Below are 24248 nucleotides of genomic sequence, written 5' to 3'. Positions count from 1 at the left end.
CTGACCATGGAAGGTCTGGTGTATGTCACCTGAGGGAAGGTGGATTCAGGAGCCTTCCCAAGTAAGAGCTGAATCAAAGGGGAGAGGGTTTCTTGATGGAAGGTTTGCAACATCAGTCCGCTCATAGCAGGATTCGGGATCCAGAGCAAGCATGCCGAGCCTTCTCTTCTCCTGACCTGTAGATCTGAGGGCCAACTTCCCGGGCAGCATATGAGGAGGGAGAAGCAGTGGTTACTTGTGTGGAATGGTGGGTGGGTTTGTATCACGTATTGTGAAGAAGGACTTTGGGGCATTTATGTAATGAAGACATTGTATTTTCTAATCAACTTCTTTTACACTAAAATGTGGCTGCTTCCTTCTTCCTGGTGGCTGGATCCTTAGGAACTAGGCAGCTTGCTTTATCTGGTCCCAGAATGAGCTGGAATGGGGACTGGGGACGGAGTTGGGTGTTAATGAAAGGACAAAGTAGAAAACCTGATTTGATTTCTATTCCCTAGGCTGGATTCAGGGTCACTTTCTCCATTGTATATGGTACATTTCAGCCTCATTTTTGCTTGTGAGGAAATGACCATATATTCAAGGATTGTTTTTGATGGTGCCTTCATGACTGAGGCCAAATGTCTCCTACTCCTTATAGCCAGAATAGGTTGCTTATCGCTCTCTTCTAGAACATTTGAAAAATTTTTCTGAACGATCCATTCCACGAAATCCATACTGGTGAATGTTTTAGCTCCTTCTTTTCTGTACCTGTTAGGAATGTGCTGGGCAGCAAGCAAGAGAGAATTAACAGTGGCTTAACTACATAAGGAATTCTCAAGCCACAAGAGGTCTACAGGGAGACAGACCTGGGTTGGTAGCTTAGCTCACCATTGTCATCAAGGATCCAAGCTCCTTCTATTTTCTGCTTCGAGAGCCTTAGCATGAAGCTTTCATCTTCGTTAACTCATCGCTGCCTTTCCAGGCATCATGTCTGTGTTCCAGGAGGAAGAAGAGCGCGTGCTGGTCAGGTCTTTTCCTTTTAAAAAGTCCCTACTTGGGACTTCCATTTAAATCTCTCCAGGCAGAACTGGGTCTCATGGCTATGTCTCTCTGCAAAGGACTCTGGAAAGGTGATTGTTTTTTTTTCTTTATCCCAGCCTGGATTATAGAGAAAGGCAAGGGGAAGGGGACTGTGTGTGGCTTTCGTGTGGCCAGTCTACCGAGTCCTTCATAGGACCCATCTTCTCTACACTATATCTGAGAGCACATTTCTTAGGCCTGTCTCAGCAGGGGCAAAATCATGTGTTCTGCATGGGCTATAGCACAGCTAACTTGAAAATACATAGCACAATCTCTCTGGGTGCATGGATAATATAGTGAAACTTCACCATAACATGAGCAGTGGGGTCCAAAAGATCCCATTACACAAATGTGGGGTTATTGTGAGGTTACAGAAATAAATGTCAGGGGAATGTCCCAGCGGGGAGTTCTGAGTCCAGTTGGAACTTCACCCTGCTCAGCTGCGGTTTGGCGCCACCTAGTGGTATCTGTCCTCCCACCTAACCATCTGTGTAGCTGCGTTTCTGGGACCACGCAGGGATTCCAGGACTGTCTCCCTGTTACTAGGCGCCCATTTAGTCAGCCTGTTCTGAGGAGAGTGGACCAGCAGGATACTGGACTGGGGGCACCCATCCTCTATCTCTTGGTTTGGTGAAAGAGTTGCCTGCCACTTCTCTGCCTAGCCTGTCCTACCTGCCAAGGAGGGTAGCCAATCACATTTTATCCCAATTCACATTACTGAGGGTATTAACATACACACACTTCTGTATTTATATTTACTAAAGCAGTATATTAAATGAGCTAAACTTGATAGGTTATAAGCAGAAAACACGATCTGTTACCTTGCAACCCTCTCTATGGGCTCTGTCTTTCCCCGACCTAGATGGAGCCTCTGGCAACTTCCTGAACTTTTCTGGTCACCCTCAGATAATGCAAAGTTGCCAGGTTACTTTCATCACAATTATAGCCTCATTTCTACAATTAAACTATCAAGTCCAGTGTAATGATCAAAATTCACGTCTTTAACAAAAATTATAGCTTCTTCCCTCCCCAGCTTGGCAATGGGGTGCAGGGCGTGGTCAGTCTCTGCTCTCCCCTCTCCCATGAGCTGTTGTTTCTGATCCTTGGAGAGGAATAAAATCTGGCCTGGGTGTGTGCGTGCGTGCGTGCATGTGTGTGTAATGCCCCTTTATCTGGTTGGTGCCGTGGTGATCTGATTCTGGTGTTCTTGCTCAATCCTGCCCCAGGTTGATTCTTTCACTCGGGAGGTACTCTTTGTGAGTATCTTGGAGATTCTTGTGCTAGTATCTTCCAAGTGCAGCTCACACGAGGCAGGTGGTATCCCTCCTCTGGTTAGGAGGTGTGAACACAACAGGGTCCTTTGGGGGTCTGTCTGCTGCATCATTTAGCTTCTTTAGGCAGCTCTCTTGGGCACATACCCTTTGAAGATAGCTTGAAGTCCACTCTCCACAGGTCCAGTTAGCCCTGGGGGAAGAGTCACACATTTCTCCATAGTTGCAAATCCGTCTGCTCTCCTAGCAGCCCTCTCCCTCCCTCTGTCTCTTCTCCTGCCCTGCCACCTCGGGCTTTCCAGCCCCAGCTCCTTGGAGCAGCCTTGTGCTTCCCAGACTCCAGAGATCAGAAGTTCTCTGGGGAGTCCCCTGGAAACACTTTCTCCCTTGAGAGAGGAAAAATGGCACAGTGCTTCAACAACTTTCTTCAGAGAAATCTTTTCTCTTAACTTGCCCCTTCAATCCTTTTGTACTTTTAAGCTAGGGATTAGCTGAAGGTACAAAAATCAGATTTCAGATTTCCCTTTTGCGAGTCCCGCATAATATGTGATGTTGTGCCTGTCTTTAGAATGTGGGGTATGTGGCACGTATTCAGAACTGCTACATTGCGTAACTCTCAGGGGTATCATTTATATACATTTATATAAAATATAATGAGAATATAGACTCTAAGGTGAATGGTGCCCCCTGGAGGTGTGAAGTTGCAGGCCTGAATGTATTGTCCTGGCCCCTTGGAGCTTCAGGTGAGTCCTGTTACATGTAATGGCAATAATAGAGCCGACACTCACATATTGTTACCATGTGCTATGTTTTAGGTGCTTTACCTATTTAATTCCTCACAACAATCCTACAAGACAGGTACTATTATTCATGTCTGTTTTACAGATGAGCAAACTGAAGCCTAGACTTGTTAAGGTTACACAGCTAGCAAATGGCAGAGCTAGAATTCACACCCCGGGAGTATGGCTCCTGAACTTACTTCTAACTCTGCGCATACATCTTGCCTGAGGGTTTCACTTTCCTCCATGCCCTTCTGTGCCAGGCTACAGACGCCACAGTGTGAACCCAGGAGCTAGGGGGATGTGGCCCAGATCTCACACTGCCATTCAGTAGCTGTGTGGCTTTAGATGTCATTTAACTTTCCTGAATATGTGTCCTCACCTAAAAATACTAATACACCTGACAGAGTTGTCGGGAGGATCCATCATTCATTTGCTTTTCCTCTCTCTCTGTGCAAAGAGAAAGGAGTCAAAAGTTCACGGAGGTCAAATAAACCTGAAATTTTCAACGCTGCATCCAACACTGGGGAAGGGAGACCTAAATCGTTCCTTATTTCGGTCAAAACTTTTCAGTAAACGCCTGTGGGGTGCCAGGCGCTCACTAGCCTTGGCTGTCTGGGCAGCGAGCTCAGGCCTTCCCTCCCGCTCGTTCACGCCACAGCCCCGCCGGTCTTCGAGGGTGGGGGCTCAGTGAGGCAGCCGAGGGGGCACAGCTTTGCTGTCCATCAGCCTGGGCTGTTGTGTGACCCTCGTCACGTAACGTCTGCTTCTTTATATGTGGAAAAGTGGTCCTGATGACACACAGCATGCTCTAAAGAAATGGGAACTGTCAGTTGCGGCTAATGATGGCCGGTCGTGGTTACTGATGGAAGGCAAGGTCCAGCGGAACTGGGTCCGCGCTGGGCTCCCGGACCGGTCATTTCTTTGGCGGGAACCGTTCTCCGGGGTCTGGGGCCCCACCCGGACTCGGAAGGCCGAGGGCCGAGGGCCGGAAGCGCGCCCTGCACCGCGCGGCGTGTCAGTGCGGAGGGAGGGCGAGCGGGCGGCGCGGCGGCGGACGGGGCGAAGATGGCGGCCTTCTCCGGTGCGTCCGTGGAGCGGGGGCTGGTGCGGGCGGCTCGATCCACGCCTGGCCCTCGGGCAGCTGGCGGGGTCTCCGGGGCGGGGGCGCACAGGGGCCGCGCGGTGCCGGGGGCGCTGTCCGCGGCGCGCCCGTGGTCCCCGGGCTGCGGGGGGACGGTGGCGGCCGCGGGAGGCGCGGGCGGCGCGCTCCGTGTCGCCGGGAGGGCCTTCCCTCCAGGTGCCGGCCCGGCCGGGCCCCTGCTCCTTCTGTTCTTTGTCCACGGCTCTCCTGCCGGAGCGCCCGGGCTGCGGGAAGGATGCGGCGATGGCTCTGGCTGCTCTCGGAGCCCAGGCCTCCTGCCTCCGGACGTGGCAGCGGCGTCGGGAGCCTTTTTCTGGCCGCGCCGGGTGGCAGCGGGGCTTGGCCAGGCCGGGAAGCTGCAGGGCGCGGGGATGGGGCCGCGGGGAGCTGGATCCTGCCTCTGCCCAGTTTTTTCAGGTCCTTCCCAAAATCAAAGTCCCGGGCCCAAACCTGATGATATTTATTTGTTGTTAAACCCTATTATATCAACATTAACGTTAAATATTGAAGCTAAAGGGAAAGCATTTTCATCCGCATGTGCACTAGCCCAACATAAATTTTGAAAATTATTTGCTGTCTGATACCCCGCTTTATTCCAAACAGGAATTTGAGATGGCTTCTCCAACCCAACAGTTGTCGTTTTTTCCCTCTTCTTTTATCATCTTCCCTTTATACATCCACAGTTTTAGGAAGCTGCAATAAGCCTTACATAGCAAGCCTAAACGTGCTAAATTTATATAGCAGTAAAGGTATCAAGTTAGGCCTACTATCGTTTAATGTTCTTAACCTATTAAGATGATTTCAGGTATTATAACATAATATTGTGCTTTATTCAACTTTTCTCCTATAAGAACATTAGGAATTCCAAGTCTTTAGTCATGAGAAAGGATTTCTGGTTGTTTTAGTTGCATCTCATAACGGGAGGCAAGAGGAAATCTACTCAGAGTGGCAGCTGTTTTTCTTTTCCCAGCTCTCTCTTAAAACAAGATTTTTGAGCCAAGTTGTGTAGGGCACATCCAGGTTGTCATTTTATAGGTTCACTTCTTTGGGAGTCATGCACAACTTTCAGGAATGTTAGGGTAAAGGACTAGAAGAGTCTGTGATAGGAAATAAAGACAAAAGTAGAATTAAAGAACATGACTATTCCTCTTTTTCCCTTAAGTGTTGAAAATGTTAGATTTAAAGACAACATGGTTTCAAAACAAACATACAGAGAACACGACCAGAATGGAACAAGAAGTTGTCTGGAATTTGCTGCAAGCAGTGGGTGGTTGCTGCTTGCCATATAACAGTTTCACAAGTGGCTTCAGCTTGCACTGTTCTGTATGCAGCATATTTAAGAACATCACCACCTTTTTTCCACCAGTTTGCATTTTAGGAGAGAGAATACAGCTAGACTCTCATGGGGGCACTTCTTAGAAAGGTTTGCTTGGATATACAACTTTAGATCTTGATTGGTTTTTTGACCTGTGGATTTTCCTGGGGAGATTTAGAGGTAGGAGAGCCTTCTTTTTTGAAAAAGACTTATACTTTCCCGTGTCATCAATGTTTATATTAACTATAGTTCAATATAGTTATATTAATTATAGGTTATAGAATTTTAGTGTTGTATCTATTGTGTTAATTGCTAGTATGATTCTTCTCACCTGATACAAAGAAAAAGCTACTTTTGGAATGGATATATTCAATTTTTAGATTTGTTTATGCCTTTTTGCAAACAATTACAAAAAATACAAAATTTCCAAATTGATTATCTGTGAGGCTTGGGAATGTTTGAATATTGTTAATTTTTTTAATGGGAATATATCCTTTCGTAATGATGACGATAATAAAATCTGCATTTTTATAAATGCAGACTTCAACTAAAAATCACTTCTTATTTGGGAAAGAGGTTTAAATAATCTGACTACTCCATGTATAACTACTCTCTACACTTCATTTGAGAAATGATAGACAAAATCTAATCAGAAATAACTCAATCTATTCATTTAGGACTGGCTTTGAAGTAGAATTATTTAAATATGTGAACAATTAAGAACAGAGCAGTTCTTCAGCTGATATATCCAATTACCCAAGTTTTCACCACTGGCCCCTCCCTTTTCAGTTAACTAGAGTTTTGATTATGGCTGCCAATAAATGTGGATTCTCTCCACTGGCCTGTTAATTTTTCTCAGATTCCTGAGCGTATGTACATGGTCCTCAAGTAGCCAAGGCACGTGGCCTGCCACATTATCTCTAGATGAAGCAACTAAGTGCTGGTCTAGAACCCTCTCTCTAACACTGGCAGATTTTTCACTAGTCATAGGAAAGAAACATTCACTGGTGGCTACTTGTGTTAAGTAACAACTCTGTGCCAGATGCATTACATATTATTGTCTATCATCTTCCCGTATCCCTACAAGGTAGGTCATATTGCATAGAGAAAACAGGTTTCTAGCTTGTCCAAGGTCACGTTGCTAGTAAGTGAGAGCTTGATTTGAACTTCTCTTTCTCTAGAACTTACAATCTTCCAACAGTGGCACACTCAGGAGGTTCGATATCACTGAGCTGTGCTTCAAAGCCTTCTCTCTGTTCTGTGAACGGTCATTTTAAGAGCAGTATGATTTAAGTTTAGCATGTGTGATTTTTTAAATTAATTTTTATTTGCAGAAATGGGTGTTATGCCTGAGATTGCACAAGCTGTGGAAGAGATGGATTGGCTGTAAGTACATAAAGCTTCAAGTTGACCAAAAAAAATTGTGACAACGTTTTATAATTTAAACAGTTGTCATTGATTTTATCAGATGTTTTTGGGTCTAGTTGTGTAAGTGGAATTCAGTTTTTCTGGTGATTCTCTCAATTATAGAAAGTTTCCTTTCTAAGCTTTGATATATTTTTAGCTGAAAAAGATTGGTAGTATCTACCAAATAAAATTCTCTTTTAGGTTTATAGTTTAACATGACTTAATTAGTTTTTTACTAACTAAAATTCTTCAAAACATGATTCTTTTAGTCTCCCAACTGATATCCAGGCTGAATCTATCCCATTGATCCTAGGAGGAGGTGATGTACTTATGGTATGTTTAAATTTGCTGAGGTGGTTGGGAGCCAGGGGCACAGTTCTGGGGCTGTTTGTGAGCTGCTTTAAGAGCTCCATAGGTTTAAAAATGATATTTTCACCAAATTAATTTTATTTATTCACATTTAGGGTACATACACTGTATTCAAAGTATCAGGTAGAAGTTGTGGGGAACACAAGGGTGAATAAGATGCAGTTTTTGCCCTTAAGAAGCTTCAACCCAGTAGCACAGTAAGATGAACACAGATAAATATCATATAAGAGAGAATGCGGCATCTGCATCAGAGATGCAGAGCACTACAGGATTCACGTGGGGGTCCAGTTATCCTTCTCTTGAGGGATCATAAGGGACTCTGCTTGGAGGAAGTAGATTTTGGACAAGGGAAGATGAAAGAAAAATACTCTCTAGGTAGAGAGCATATCAACAAAAACAGTGAATAGGAGAGTGCAGGATATTGTCCCAGAGTAGTTTAATTAGATGGAAGCATAAAATATAGGTGACTGGTGGGGTGTAACTTGAGATAAGATAGGAAATATATAGTGGTCAGATTATTTGGGTTCTTTCTCAAGCGTCATGTTAAAGAATTCGGTTATTTGTTGGCAGTGGGGATCACTGGAAATTTTTAAGTAGGGGTGTGTTACGTGGTTAGAATTGTTTTTATGAAGACTGATTTGGTAGCAGCCTGAAGTACAGCTCTGAGAGATTAGATCCTGTTAGGATACTTTTGTAATAATCTAGGTTAGAATGATGAGGGCTTAGATTTGAATGGTACCAATGGGAAAAGAAAGGGGAGAAGAGGATCTTGAGGGAATAGGGGAGAAGTCAGAGTTGACTGAGGAACCTGGGTAATCTGGAGGCCCTGTGAAAATAAAGGTGGCTAGTCAGGTGCTAAAGATGTCTACATGCTATCACGTTAACGTGACTTCTTACGTTGACAAACTGTAAAATCAACTATTTTTCCCATTCAGGCTGCAGAAACAGGAAGCGGAAAAACTGGCGTAAGTAATAAACTTAAATTGACTTATTTTGTAAGAGGTGATTTTTAAAGCAGCTTTGAACAGTGGTTTTTACTTTGAAATATTTAATAAAGCAACCTCCTCCAAAATGTAAGGAATTGATTGCTTGCCACTGAGACTGGTATTTTTGTTGCCAGCTAATTCTGAAATAAGATCTACAGCAGTATGGCTTTAAGAATATTGTTTTAAACTGGTACGGGAGAAAGAGTTACAGTATCTTTAGTATTTGTACTCACTTGTGAATTTTAATGCAGTGGCTCTAGTAATAAAGAGGTTGCAAATAGAGGTTGACCTCCTGCTGGCGGAGACTAGAGAAATACTTTGTCAGACTGGACGATATTTTTTCTTTAGTTTCTTTAGTTTCGGTTCAATCTGCAGGTTCCCATTGTTTATTGTTTTGCGTTGTCAGCTGGTTCCCGATTCCTTCATTCAGTCAACTCTGTGTTATCTTACTGGTATTTTAGATTTGGGCAAATGAAATTGGAGCAGCAATCTGGAATATGTATAATTATTTAATGTGCATGCATAACTTTTGTAATTTATATTGATGAATAAACTGTCATTAATATCTGAATACTAATATAGAGAACTGTTGTTTTTTTGATAGGCTTTCAGTATTCCAGTTATCCAGATAGTTTATGAAACTCTGAAGGACCAACAGGAAGGCAAAAAAGGAAAAACAACAATTAAAACTGGTGCTTCGGGTAATTTTTGTATATTAATAATTCCTTTTAATGTAAATTAGTAATTCTCATCCCTGGCATTTACAGATGTGAGATATGGCTGTGCATTTTTATTGTCAGTGTCTGGGGGGTGGTATTGGCATTTGGTGCCCGGAAACCAGGGATGCTAAATGTCATTTAAAGCGTAAACCGTGAAAGGTTGTCCTTCCTAAAATACTGATAGTGCTTGCTTTGAGAAAACACTGACATTTTGGAAATTATATTTATTTTAATGTTTTTCTTAACTTGATAACTTTTTATGCCTAATATTAAAAATAAGTTGGTACAATGTTTTACAAAGGTATGAAGGAAGGATTTTATAAATAATTGATGGAGTGAAAATCCATGATGGTGGGAAATACTGCCTTCCACAGGGAAAAGGGGCATGCATTTTCCTTTAAGATAAGAAAGAAGGAGCCCAGGAAGTTAAAATGTAAAGTATGAGTTTTAAAGTCAGGAAGTTAAAATGTAAAGTATGAGTTTTAAAGTCAGTTTCTGATTTGCAGTCCTATCTACAGGGAGATTGGTCCTTTGCTAGGGTTTCTGGTCCTGTCTGTAAAATGAACAATCTTACCTCAATTTCCTCCTCTTTAGATTATGTTGCTTTTATTAAATGGTTTCTAAATTCCATTCTATCTTGAGTAATCTATGGTTTTGTTATATTTTAACAAAATTTACTCCATAATTTGTCACTTTTGTTTCATGATACAAAATAGGATTGTGACAAAATTGCAATCTTAAGTGGAGTGAACTTGGCATATCACCATTTTCTTCTCAGTAGTTTGAAAGTAACAGTGTTACATAGTTCATAGCATGAACTCATTTGTAAATGAATTGTGAGATAGATCATGGATATGAATTATTTAGACTATGGCCTATTCAAAAATAGTTTTAGACTTGTAGCAACTATAAACCATCATTTATACGAGATGATGATAAAAGAGAATACTTGCAAAGGAGGATAAGCAGAATGGTAGTGGTTCCAAAATCATGTCTTATGAGGAAAAAAGAAACTATGTATTTAAACATGGAGAGACAAGTATAAAAGGAGATGGGATAGTGGTTAAGTCATTGAGGGAATCTGGAGAGAAGATAATTGTTCTTCAAAGTAGGACCAGGACTAATTAGAAATAATCTAGAGAAGATTTCTGTTTAACTTAACTTCCTACTAGCTAGATTGAAGCCACAGTGGAAGAGAGAACCTTGAGGGAAAGTTACTTCTCCATCATTCAGAGTGTTTAGGCAGATGATAGATATCTTTTGAAGAGAAGTAATATAGAAAAGATTTCTACCTTGGGTGGGAAGTTGGGCTTGAAACCATGTAGAATTCTCTTTAGCTATTATGATTCCTTGATTATCCATAAACTATTAAGATGTTTTAAAAAAGAAAAATGCATGGGCCGGCCCCGTGGCTTGGTGGTTAAGTGCGCGCGCTCCGATGCTGGTGGCCCGGGTTCGGATCCCGGGCGCGCACTGAGGCACCACTTCTCCGTCCATCCTGAGGCCGAGTCCCACATACAGCAACTAGAAGGATGTGCAGCTATGGCATACAACTATCTACTGGGGCTTTGGAGGGAAAAAATAAATAAAAAATAAAATCAAAAAAAAAAAAAAAAAAAAAAGAAAAATGCTGATCCCATAAAAGTGAAGAGGAAAAAATTTTGTAATTTTTGACTGTGATATTGAATTGTTTACGATAAAAGACTTTTCTTTTGATAATGATAAAATGATACTTAATTAGATCCTAGTATGTTGGTCACTTATTTCCGTTATGATAGAAGTCAACTTGTTTAGTTACCAAAACTTCATTTTATCAGTCCTTTCGTAGTTATGACAAAGATGAGCACCATCTAATACAGAGTACACTAAGGCAAGTGAGGAGAAAAGGGTTTAGCCCCAGATGGGCCAGTGATTTTTCTTTTTTTAATGTAAGGTTGTAGGGGTTTTTTTTTTTTTTTTTTTTTTTTTTTGTGGTACTGGGAAAGATTCGTGCTGAGCTAACATCTGTTGCCAATCTTCCTTTCTCTTTTATTTTTTTTTCCCCTCCCCAAAGCCCCAGGACATAGTTGTATATTTTAGTTGTAGGTCCTCCTTCTAGTTCTTCTGTGTGAGCCACTGCCACAGCATGGCTACTGACAGATGAGTGGTGTGGTTCCACGCCTGGGAGTTGAACCTGGGCCGCTGAAGTGGAGTGTGCTGGACTTTAACCACTAGGCCATCAGGGCTGTCTCTGGGCCAGTGATTATCATCTTTGACATGTTTCAGTTTTCAATTTCAGTTTCGCCTTTAATAAAAACAGCAACTTTTACTCGTATATTACACATAATGTGTAAAACCATATTGAATCTAGAGGAATTAAAGTATCATATAAAATATAAAATATTTGCTTTATTTTTTATAGAGTTTTTAATTTCACATGTTTATGGGTAACTTTTCTTATTTTGTTTAGTGCTCAACAAATGGCAAATGAACCCATATGATAGAGGATCTGCTTTTGGTAAGTGAATAGATTTCAGCAGCTTGTTTGTGATTCAGAAACTTGTTTTTAGTAATAGCTGAGAATATCAAGAAAATTATGAAAGAGAATAGTAAATGAAGATTTAATTTACGAGATGTTGGAATATAGTCGCTACAGTTAAACAGTTTAGTACTGACATAGGAATAGATAAATAAGTCAGTGGAATATAATGGAAATAAATCCCAGTATATATGAGAAGTTAATGTATAGAAAAAAATATTTCAGTGGGAAAAGGGATGATTTATTCAGTAAGGGCACTGGCACAATTGATGATCCATCTGGAGCAACGTAAAATTGATTTATATCATAATTAAAAAATTCTAAATAGATTTGGGACTTAAATAAATATGTGTGTGTGTGTGTGTATATAAAAAATTAAAAAAATGGAAAACTACATGTATAATTTAAGCCCTGGGGAATTTTCCTAACCGAAAATAGGAAGCTCAGAAATTGTAAAAGAAAAGATAGGTATATTTGTTTAAAACTGGAGAAAAATATATGTGGAAAAGATATCATAGACAAAAGTCAACAGACAAAAATAAATTTGGAAAGAATACTTGCAATGTCGATGAAAGATAAAGAGTCCTTATAAATTGGTAAGGGAGTTTTGTGTAGATAGCAGATAAAAATGTTAATTGTTTTACTAAGAAAGAGATAAAAACCAGCAAGGAACATGGGCAAAGAATACGAATAGGCAATTCACAGAAAAGCAAATCCAAATGGCAATAAATGTGCAAAGATCAAGTTTACAGGCAGTAGGGATATGGAAATTAAAGTTACAGTAAGATGTTGTTTTATACCCATCTCATTGGCAAGCATCCAAAAGAGTGATAACCAACTTATGAATATTGCCTTTCAAGCAGTTTGGCATTACCTATTAAAAATATATATATTCCTGGAAGGTCTACCCGATTGGAATGAAAGCACCAGTATCCAAGATGTTTGTGCAACTTTATCTGTAATGATAAAAACTGCCGACAAAGTGAGTGCTATTGCTAAGAGAATGGTTAACAAAGATTAGGCTGTATCCAACGACTATTGTGTAGCCATTACAAAGCATGAGTCAGTGCCATAGAGGTGACTTGGAAGAATTTTCACCAGGTGTTGATGAATAAGAAAAGCAAGATGCAGAGAAATGTCGAGTGGGCATGAGCAGTCATGCCAGAAACAAACCCCAAAATTCTGTCCCCACTGTATGATATCTAATTTATTTAAAAGTTTATACCTGTATATATGCATAAAGAATTTTAAATATAAAAATTTTAAGGATTTGCCATTGCTAGAGAACTTTTTAAAAAGTTCAAAGTTTATATAATGTAGTACCCATATGAGTAAGAATTTATACTTTGAATAAATGATTTAAATGAAGTAAAATGTGTGATGAGGTGCTTTTTTTTAAAAGTTCATTTTACATTCAAGTGCTGAATTTGAGTTGCAAACCTGAACCAGGACAGAAGTTATAGTTTCTTTCCAGTATAGACAAAAGCCAAATGCTTTCCTTAAAGCCAATAAACACCAGTAAGCACTGTGACTGACCATGGTGTACAATAGAGAACTTCATCTTTTAGAGTCCTAATATCAGCAAATAACAATCGACAGCAAATAAACAATCGTTTATTTATTTATGTTTTTTCCTGCTTTCCCGTTATGGTTTCTGGGTCCATGGATTGGGGAACAAGCCAGAGACAGTTCTTGTTTTCCTTTTAGTATAGTATTCTGTCAAGCTCTAATTGAACATAAAATCAGAGCTACAAGTATTGATGAGTGAGCGGGTGCTGCGTCATCCTTGAGTATCCATTTCTTTAAAGGGCTTGAGAATAGTTGTCTAAACACATTTATGTTGATGACGCAGCTACAATTAGTGCAAGTCAGAGGATGTGCTGTGTTGATTCCTTTCTAGACTTGCTGCAGTAAAATCTTGTCCTAGTTAACAGGTGACAATGTAGAAACTAGTCCCCAACGTGGCCAAGGTCCTGCAGGGAAAGAAGGATAGTTACTCGTGGGGAAGATATAGCTATCACTCAGGAATCAGCAAGTCTCAGTCTCTGGAACATTGCTGCAAATGAAGGAATTATCTTATCAGCAGGACTGAACAATACTTATTTCAGCATGCATGATTTATATCATCTGTACTGACATGATTTTCTGTGTTTTTCTTAAATCCAGCCATTGGGTCAGATGGTCTTTGTTGTCAAAGCAGAGAAGTAAAGGAATGGCATGGATGTAGAGCTACAAAAGGATTAACGAAAGGTATTCAAACAGCGTTTGTACTTGTATAAGCTTTTGAGGTAATGTATTAATACATGAACTTTCTTTAAATAGCTTTAAATCAAGGGTCAGAAAAGATTTTTAATGTTACAAAAAGATCTACGATTCTTCATTTGGAGCATACATCTGTATGTATTCATGTACATCATACGTGTGTAATTTATGTAAATCTCAAAGTATTTTGCCCTTGTAGGGAAACACTACTATGAAGTATCCTGTCATGACCAAGGATTATGCAGAGTTGGGTGGTCTTCCATGCAGGCTTCCTTAGACCTAGGTAAGTGTTTCTAAAATAAAGGAAATTTATTGATTTATATTTGTGGATTGTTAACATTTTATTAAAATGGGGACCAAAATAATAAACCATACAAAGTTTATATTTTAGAGACATGGAACTAATAATATTTATCTATATCCCATCCTGTTTCAAAAAAGATTTGAAGTACCAAAAAATACATATTATAACAGTATAAAATCAGGAAGAATAAGGTTAAGAATGTGAGTGAAGTCAGAGCAAAGTTATTCTTAAATAGGTACCACACAATACTGCATAGATGCTTATATTATTGTAAATTTGTAAACTTCTTTATTGGGCTTTTAATTTTATATTTACTCTCACCACGTAAGTACAATATTTTTTAAATTTAGGTACTGACAAGTTTGGATTTGGCTTTGGTGGAACAGGAAAGAAATCCCATAATAAACAATTTGATAATTATGGAGAGGTAAGTTGTATCATTGACTTAATCATAGCATCAGTAACTTCTTGCATGCTTACGTGATCACTCATGACATGACTGAGGGTATAGGAATGATTCTTAAATTCAGGTGGATTTTCTTAATATTTTTCACAGAAAGTTCAGATTTGGACTTCAGTGAAGAAATGTTACAAAATGAGATAAATATTTTTCTTTTATGCCGTTTATTAGCCCCTCTAAAGTATATTACTTTTGTCTTCTGTTTTCACCTCATTTTGATTTTGGCTTTGACTTGAATGCACGTGTTATTCTCGTTTCTTATTTTTAATGTTGGTGAATCTAAGTACACTTGTTCTGGTGAGCCTAAATCTATAGTAATGTGGATGAGCCTGGATATCATGTTGATTCTAGTAAGCCTGTCAGACGCTTCTATATACGGTATGTTGTAATAGGCATTTTAACACGTACGTTAGAGCTTTAAGGAATTATTTTGAAACACCAACACATACTTTTGATGCAGCTGTGTATGAACTTTTAACTTCACGATTTTGCTTTTTATTAACAGCACTTGACTTTCTGGTTTTCTAGGAATTCACTATGCATGATACCATTGGATGTTACCTAGATATAGATAAAGGGCATATCAAATTCTCCAAAAATGGTAAGTTTTCTATGGATCATCTTATTAGAGAAGAGATATGGTATCCAGTATTTGTGATGTTTTAATTCTCTCTCCCTCTTCTTCAATACTCTCTCTCCCTCCCTTTCTTTTAAACAAATACTTATTGAACGTTTGCTCTGTGCCATGCACACTGGTAGATGCTGGGATATAGCGGAAAATGGAGTACACAAGCAGGTTTTTGGGGCTTACCTACTGGTGGGGAGAGATAGACGAATATGTAATATGTTAGGTGAGGACAAGTGCACTGAAAGAGAGTGTGAATCGGGGAGGGAATGAAGAATGAGAGCAGTCTGCAGGTGTGGGCATTTATGCAGGACGGTCAGAGAAGCCTTCTCTGGTAAGGTGACATTTGAGTAGAAATCCAAATGAGTTGGGTGCTGGGCCAAGCAGATACTTGGAAGAGTACTTCAGGCAGAGAGAACAGTAAACGTGAAGGCCCTGAGATGAAAGCGTGCTTAGGGTGTTTGAGTAACAAGGAGGAGCCCAATGGCTCTGGAGCCCACTGCACGTGGGGAGGATGGTAGAATGTTAGGTCAGTGAGGTAGTGAGCCCAGGCCATATAGGGCCTTATAGGCCGTGATACAAACTTTTTGTTTTGAGTGAGATTGGAAGCCATTAGGATTTTGAGTAGAGAATTGGCATCATCTGTCTTTAGTTTAACAGTATCATGGCTGCTGTGTTGAAAACAGACTGGCAGGTGGGTGGGTGGTGGCAGTAGGCAGGGAACCAGATGGATGCCAGGAGTTCCATTTGGGACATATTAAGTTTGAGATACTTTTTAGACATCTAAGTGGTGAAATCAAGTAAGTAGTCAGTGTGCAGGTCAGGAGTTCAGGGGAGAGATCAGGATTGGAGATGTATCTTTGGGAGTCATTGGCTTATAGATGATATTTAAAGCTGTAAGACTGGACGCGATCACCTAGGGAATGAGAATAGATAAAGAATAGGAGAGATCTGAGGCCTGCAGTTTTCTTGTGGTTAGAAGTCTGCAAATGGAGGAGAATCTAGGAGAAGTGAATGAGGAGGAAAGCCAGGAGGAGGAGAACCAAGAGAGATTGAGGTCCTGTAATCCAGGTGAAGAAAGTATTTGAAGGAGGAAAGAATAATCAGATTGTGTCCATTGCTGCTGATGAGTCTAGTCTAGGAAGATGAGGAATAAGGAGGATTAACCACTGGATTTGCAAGTGGAGATCATTAATGAGCTTGACACAGAGCTGTTTTGGTGGAGCGAGGGGTGAATGGGGAGAGCCTGATTGGGAATCAGTTCAGTAGAGAATGGAATGAAATGAAGTGGGCACAGTGAAAACAGAAATCAGGGAGTTTTACTACAAAAAGGGAGAAGAAAAATAGGTAATTGGAGGAAGATCTGTGTTCAAGGAGGTTTATCTGTGTGTTAATATGGGAGCTATTATGTTTGTATGATATGGAATGTCTAGTTGAAGTTCTGATGGAAGTGATCTGGTAGGAAGAGAAAAATTACAAATGTGGAGGGGGCAGGGGATAATTTCAGGAGTAAAGTAAAAAAGTGAAGAGGTTAGCATGAGGCAGCACAATTTATCTATGGTAACAGGAGGGGGAGCATGACTGCAGATGAGTTGGTAGATTTGGTGGTGAGCATGTAGAAGTTCTTTTCTGGTAGTTGCAATTTCTTCTCTCTCTCTTTTTTTTGAAGGAAAAGACCTTGGTCTGGCATTTGAAATACCACCACATATGAAGAACCAAGCCCTCTTTCCTGCCTGCGTTTTGAAGGTAATTAGAAAAATTTTGCAATGATTATAAGCTACTTTGATCTGAATTATTTTGTATTGTTTAGTTTGCTACTAGGTTAAGAATTTTCATTTTCTCCTTTATTTGATGCCAGAATGCTGAACTAAAATTTAACTTCGGTGAAGAAGAATTTAAGTTTCCACCAAAAGATGGTTTTGTTGCTCTTTCTAAGGCGTTGGACAGTTATGTCGTCAAATCACAGCACTCAGGTATTGCACCTGAGAGGGTAAGGGTTTCAAGAATGGGTTATTTGTGAAAGCACCGGTAAATAAGGCTTCTCACAGTGGGTTAGTTAGACATACTCCCCTCACTGGTTTAGTCACACATCTTTGTTTAACACATCAGTAAAATTCAGTTTCAGAACCTAATCCATAAGCTCTAAATAGTTGGTTTCAGTTTAGGCATTTTGGGGAACCCGATCATGATAATGATGGTATCTGGTATTTATGAAATGTGTGCCAGCACTGTGTTAAGTGCTTTCCATGGATTATTTAATCTTCACAGCAACCCTATGAGGTAGTACTCTTCCCATCGTACAGACAAAGGACTTGAGGGGTAGGGACTTGAAGTGACTTGCCCGGGGTCACAGAGTAAGCAAGTGGCAGAACCGGATTCAAACTCGAGCAGTCTGACTCCAAAGCTCGTACTCTCACCCATTATACTGCGTAATCTCTTGCAGTTATTCATTTATTTTAAATAATTTTTTTTTGTGTGTGTGAGGAAGATCAGGCCTGAGCTAACAGCTGTCGCCAATCCTCCTCTTTTTGCTGAGGAAGACTGGCCCTGGGCTAACATCCGTGCCCATCTTCCTCCACTTTATATGGGACACCACCACAGCCTGACTCGACAAGCGACGCCTCTGTCCCCACCTGGAATCCAAACCTGTGAACCCCAGGCCGCCGAAGCAGAGGGCACAAACTTAACCGATATGCCACTGGGCCGTCCCCTCTTTCAGTTATTTAAAGGAAGGACATTTCATAGCTTGTTTACTTTATCACAAAGCGTGTAATCTATGGCAGTTATTGCAAGTAGATTTAAATAAGCCTTAGTTCATTTTAGGACTCTTAGCTTTATTTTGTTTTGTTTGACTATCTCCTATACTTTTTGATAATTGTTATTTAAAATTTTGATATTCGAATATTTGTGCTTATGTTTTACAATAAAGGTATTTTGAGGTGTGATTTGTACGTGTTCTAATCTTTTTTATTCTTTTAAGGTAACGCGCAGGTGGCGCAAACAAAGTTTCTTCCCAATGCTCCAAAAGCTCTCATCGTCGAGCCCTCCCGAGAGTTAGCTGAACAAACTTTGAATAACGTCAAGCAGTTTAAGAAATATATTGATAATCCTAAATTAAGGTAAAGCTTCCTTTCATGCTCGAATGCCTTTTGTCTTTAGGTTTGAGGTGTTTTGAAAGAACTGTAAGGTAGAAAAAAATGAGGTAGAAATTCAGTGTGTATACCTACATGTATGAGTGTGTAAATATATTTAACTTTGATATATAGTAGCAATTAGTTTGTATATAAAACTCCTGTTTAAGTGATGTTTGATTAAAAAAAATTGAGATTTTTTTCGTGTCTTATATGAAGAGTCATGGTGTGCAAAACACTTTCAGAGTAAAAATTAATTTTTAAGGGAAGCATTTCACTCATTGTTAGTTTTATAACTTCATTTGCATAGAAAACATATCACTTCTAGCATGTTAGTAAACTTAGCTTGGCAAGGTTGATTTTAGCCTGTCTCACAGTGGTGACCTTCTTCCATTTGGGCCTTCAGACTATCTGGGTAGAGGGCTCTTTCTGCCATTGGAGGGAGACCATGAGTTAAGTGATCTTATGGAACTTCTTGCTCAGTAGCAATCCCTTTCAGTTTGAGGAAGGCCATGCTATATAAGAAGGCCATATATATACAGTTGATTTGCCACTTGATTTTTGTTAATTTTGCTTTCAATTACTTTTTTATTGAAACATAATTTACATACCATAAAATTCACCATTTAAAGTGTACAATTCAGTGGTTTTCAGTTATAGTCACAGGTTGTGCAACCATCACCACTATCTAATTTCAGAAACTTGGAATTATTGACATCATGCAGGCCCATCTTTTTAATATTGATCTTTCTTACAAGTTAAACTTATTCAGGGATAAGTTATACTTAAAACTTTTTAGGTAAAATAATTCCCAATTTTGTTTTGAGGATTGATGCATGTCACTCATTTGGTAACTACTTGAATACCTTCTATGTGTAAAGTCTTAGGCTAGGGATCAGGGATATAACAATGAGATTTAGTCTTTGCCGTCATAGAATTAAGTGTTGGAGTGTGGGGATAGAGTGGAGGGAGAGAAACAACAAAATGAGTGTGATAAAAGGCCTTGAGGATACTATAGAGAAAGTCACTATAGGAGGCCATAGCCAAGGCATTTGCTTGGTATAAGAGACTGGAAACTCTTCAGAAGAGAGTGTTTCTGGAAGAATGTAAAATGCTAATGTGAATTGTTTTTTGTCCTATAACTGTGTGTAAAGATTAACGTGCCTATGGACAAAGGCTGGAAGGGATGATGAATAATAAAATCAATTTATTTGTTAAGATGGTAAAATTGTGGGTTACTCATTTTGGTATTCAGTACAGATGAGCCTTTTCCTTCCTTGAAAACCCAGCTCGAGTCCTGTTCTTTCTGTGAAGCTAACCTGTCTGTACCAGTCCAGTCCTTTCTCCCTCCTCCGATACCCCTGTCTGTGTATGCTTCGCCATAATCCTTACACGCTGCCTTGTGTCAGTGTTCCTTGTTTTCAATACGCATAGCTTTACTCATCCCAGTTTAGTATTACACTCCTTAAGGCAGGGGCTGTTCTTTTGTATTCCTCAGCTCTACAGTGCTTTGCACACAAGCATGGACTGTTGTGTGTGTGTATAGTTATCTGCTGCTAAATTTGTAGGGGTAAATATATCTGGTAAGGAAGGTGGATAAGAGTCAAGTATTGTAGGAGAAGAAATGATAGATTTAGACCCATGGTTTCCAAACCTGGGAGCTTGGGGACCTTATTTAAAATTGCAAATGTATTGGTTCCCTCCTCTGGATATACTAAATCAGAATTTCCAAGGAATAGGAATTAGAACGTTTCTGTTGGTTGGTTTAAGGAAGAATGGCAGCTCTTCTGGGTGATTCCTATGTAGCCAATCTGGCATTTGGTGTTACCGGATTCAGGAAACATAATGGCTCTAGAGTGGCAGGTGGTGAGGGAATATGCCAAGGTAATGGACATCCATAGGCTAGAAAACTTTTGTTTGTTTACTTTTACTATCTAAATTGCTTAAGATGAAGGTAGGCAATCATAAAGCTGATTTTCAGTCAGAGTCTTGGAATTATAAGACTCAGTGTTAACATCATCTGCTTTCTTCGTGTTTTCTAATGTTTTTTAAATGACTGATCAAATAAGAATAAAATTAGTAAAGTAAGATACTTGGTAGATGCTTTGGATTGAAAGTTATCTGGCTGCCTCAGGAAGTAATTTTGTCTGCTATTTATAAAAAGGAGACAGGGCCGGCCCTGTGGCTTGGTGGTTAAGTGCGTGCGCTGCGATGCTGGTGGCCCGGGTTCGGATCCCGGGTGCGCATCGAGGCACCACTTCTCCGTTCATCCTGAGGCCGAGTCCCGCATACAGCAACTAGAAGGATGTGCAGCTACGACATACAACTATCCACTGGGGCTTTGGGGGGAAAAAAAAAAAAAAAAAAAAAAAAAAAATAAAAAGGAGACAATCTTTTTGTAAATAGCTTTTAGTGAGATATAATTCACATATCATACAATTCACTCTTTAAAGTGTACAGGTTGTTTTCAGTTTTTATCATGTTCACAGAGTTGTGCAACCATCACCAATACCAATTTTAGAACATTTTCATCACCCTCATAAGAAACACTGCTCATTAGTGGTCACTCCCATTTCTCCCTAATCTTCCCATCCCTAGGCAACCACTGATTTATTTTCTGTCTATAGATTTGCCTATTTTGGACATTTTATATAAATGGAGTTGGACAATATGTGCTTTTTTGTGACTGCGTTCTCTCACTTAGCATAATGTTTTCAAAGTTCATCCCTGTTGTAGCATGTATCAATACTTAATTCCTTTTTATTGCCTGAAAGAATTCTGCTCTGTGCATATACCACATTTTCGTTTATCCACTCACTAGTTGATGGACATTTGGGTTGTTTCCACTTTTTGGTTACTGTGCTATGAAGGTTAGTGTTCAAGTGTTTGTGTGGGCATACATTTTCGTTTCTCCTGGATATGTACTTAGGGGTGGAATTGCTGGACCATATAGTAGCTTCATGGTTGACATTTTCGGGAACTGCCCGACTGTTTTTCAAAGTGACAGCACCGTTTTACATTCCTACTAGTAATATATGAGCATTCCACTTTCTCCACATCCTCACCAACACTTAATATCTGTCTTTTTGATTGTAGCCATCCTAATGGGTGTGAAGTGGTATCTTATTGTGGTTTTGATTTGCATTTCCCCAATAGATAATGATGTTGAACATTTTTTTCATGTGCTTATTGGCCATTTATAATGTTTGTCCAACTTCTTTGCCCGTTTTTCAATTTGGTTTTCTTTTTATTGTTGAGTTGTGAGAGTTCTTTATATATTCTGATATATATGTATATCACACACATATAATAGTATATATTAGATATATCATTTGCAAATATTTTCTCCCATTCTGTGGGCTATCTTTTCACTTTCTTGATAGTGTCCTTAGAAGTACAAAAGTTTTTAATTTTGTTGAAGTCCAACTTATCTATTTTTTTCATTTGTCTCTTTTGTTTTTGGCATTGTATATGAGGAGATTTTGCCTAACCCCAGGTCCTGACAATTTACTCCTGTGTTTTCTTCTAAGAGTTTTATAGTTTTAGGTCTTATGATTCATTTTGAGTTAGTTTTTGTGTATGCGATAAGAAGAGGTTTAACTTCATTCTTTTGCGTCTTTGTATCATTTGTTCCAGCACTATTTGTTGAAAAGACTGTTCTTTCCCACCATTGAATTGTCTTGGCATAAGGCAATCTTTTTTAACCTAAGCATTTTTTTTTAAAGTATTTGGAATGAGAAAAATTCAAACAATACAAAAGGATATTCTGTGAAAAGGAAGTCTCCTTTCACCCCACCCCCCAGTTTTTAGTTATCCTACCCAGAGGCACTTTTTTTTTTTTTTTATAATTTTATTTATTTATTTTTTTCCCCCAAAGCCCCAGTAGATAGTTGTATGTCATAGCTGCACATCTTTCTAGTTGCTGTATGTGGGACGTGGCCTCAGCATGGCCGGAGAAGCGGTGCGTTGGTGCACGCCCGGGATCCGAACCCGGGTCGCCAGTAGCGGAGCGCGCGCACTCAACCGCTAAGCCACGGGACCGGCCCCAGAGGCGCTTTTTTAAAATTGATATTTATATATTCTTTCAGAGACATTTTATACACATATAACCACATATGTCTGGAAAGGTAGATAGAAACCAGGTTTTGCAGCACCTGGAATTATCCTAATATAGAATGATATGTAGGTGAGGACTAATGTTTTCTGTGTTCCAGGCTTTCATGTTCTCCTCAGTTACCTTACCCTGATGTAGCGTTTATATGGCTACTGGGAATGAAGTGCTTTGTTTCCATCATTCTCCAAACTTTCCTTGTAGATTCTTTCTCAGTTACTCAATTACTTTCTCAACTTACTCAACCTTAATTTTCACCTAAAAGAAATGGATACCAATCAAGCAATAAAGCAAACTTGAATCTTCCTACATTATGATTCTGGTATTTATTTCAGGGAGCTTCTGATAATTGGAGGTGTTGCAGCTCGGGATCAGCTCTCAGTTTTGGATAATGGGGTAAGTTGTACTTTTAATTTCTCAAAAGTAACATTATGGATTGTTGTTTTGGCAGTATAGTTCTGCTGCATTTCAAGAAAAATCAAATGAGGCTGAAATTAGAGCAAGGTAAAAAAGTATATATTTGTACAAAAACATCTTGCAAGTATGCCTCTCCTCTCCCAAAAGTATACAGCACGTTAGTCTCTTCCAAACCCCTCCTGCAAAATTCCAGCACATGTGAGGGTTCTTTTGTTTTACCTTTTGAGCACCTGAGAATTTCCTTCTCACTTTCATGAATTGAGTCATTTCTTTGGGGAATAATTGAAAAAGAAACTGAAGTTAAAGAATAGAAATGGAGGTAAAGTAGATTGCAGAGAATGTAGAAGTTTTTGGCAGTGATCCTTGGAAAGGATGAAGGATGATAAAATTGTGATTCCAGTAGGAGGGAGATGAGTGCAGATACGTGTAAGGGGGAGTCGTAAAGGCTGTGCTCATGCATGCCCTTATAAAGGACAAAGCTAAGACTGTGATCCTCGTTATTTGGGAAGACGTTTGAGAAATTCTTAACTGTGCTCATCAATTCTAGGAAGCTAAATATAGGTGGGACTTCATAAAATATTTTATTTGTATGAACTAACTTTTTCCTTACACATTTCTCTTCCATTTCCTTCTCTAAATATTTTATCATTTAACTTAAACCACCTGATACTGAATCATGATGAGCAAATATGTCCTCCCTCCAGTTCCATTGGTGCCCTTGTTAAATGAAATTTTATGCTGAATGGTTCAAATTTGACCTGGTAATGGCATGTTAAGAGCAAGGAATCATATTACTCTACTTGTTAATGCTATTCTAAGATAATATTGCTTTGATATGTTCTTATTTGGTGTGTTATATTTTAGTGAGCGTAGATTTAATATGTTCATTCCAAATCTCAGTTCCTCAAACCCAAATCCTTTTCTGCTGTAAGTTATTAAGTTTCTTAATTCATTTTTTCTAGCTGTAGAGCTTTTAAAAAGTTAGATCTGCTTTTATCATTCATATCTAAAATTTGGTGCTGGCTGAAGCCAATAGCAAAGTAAAGGCAGTGTTATTCCGTAGCTTTCTTGGCAGGACTCAACCTCCATCCTACTTAGGGGATCTAGGATGTTCTCTTTCTGCTCTTAGCTTTCTGTCTTATATTCTCTACTTCTGTTATCTCCCATCATCTTCTGGCTCAGTCTTAGCCCTTTGTTGTGTCTTATGCTGGGGCAGAAGTCAGCTTTGGAGTGAGAGAGTAGAACTATTTAATTTTTTTAATCTTTTAAAAGTTGCACAATTATGCAACATGTGCAGTTGAGGCCTGAAGAAGTAGTTGGTGCTATTATACAAGTCATATTATTTATTTATTTATTTTTTTGTGAGGAAGA

At 39.4% G+C, this 24248-nt stretch overlaps 1 protein-coding gene across 1 annotated transcript in view; it reads left to right on the top strand.

Moving 5' to 3' along the window:
• Window positions 1–4104: 4104 nt before the first annotated feature.
• The window catches only part of DDX1 (DEAD-box helicase 1), a 38921-nt gene continuing 18777 nt past the window's right edge, over window positions 4105–24248 (top strand). Inside the window, exons 1-14 of the mRNA XM_004436486.3 lie at window positions 4105–4193; window positions 6903–6954; window positions 7245–7308; window positions 8280–8309; window positions 8935–9031; window positions 11499–11546; window positions 13734–13817; window positions 14029–14112; window positions 14484–14560; window positions 15122–15194; window positions 16888–16964; window positions 17077–17191; window positions 18199–18337; window positions 22796–22856. Of these exons, the coding sequence (XP_004436543.1) occupies window positions 4178–4193; window positions 6903–6954; window positions 7245–7308; window positions 8280–8309; window positions 8935–9031; window positions 11499–11546; window positions 13734–13817; window positions 14029–14112; window positions 14484–14560; window positions 15122–15194; window positions 16888–16964; window positions 17077–17191; window positions 18199–18337; window positions 22796–22856 (1017 nt within the window). The 5' untranslated portion in view covers window positions 4105–4177. The remainder of the gene's footprint in view (window positions 4194–6902; window positions 6955–7244; window positions 7309–8279; window positions 8310–8934; window positions 9032–11498; window positions 11547–13733; window positions 13818–14028; window positions 14113–14483; window positions 14561–15121; window positions 15195–16887; window positions 16965–17076; window positions 17192–18198; window positions 18338–22795; window positions 22857–24248) is intronic.

Source organism: Ceratotherium simum, chromosome 11 (genome assembly GCF_057802395.1).
Source record: "Ceratotherium simum simum isolate JZ-2026a chromosome 11, ASM5780239v1, whole genome shotgun sequence".
NCBI classification, from domain to species: Eukaryota; Metazoa; Chordata; class Mammalia; order Perissodactyla; family Rhinocerotidae; genus Ceratotherium; species Ceratotherium simum.
Note: the sequence above shows the minus strand (reverse complement) of the source record. Positions and strands in the feature narration are given on the sequence as shown.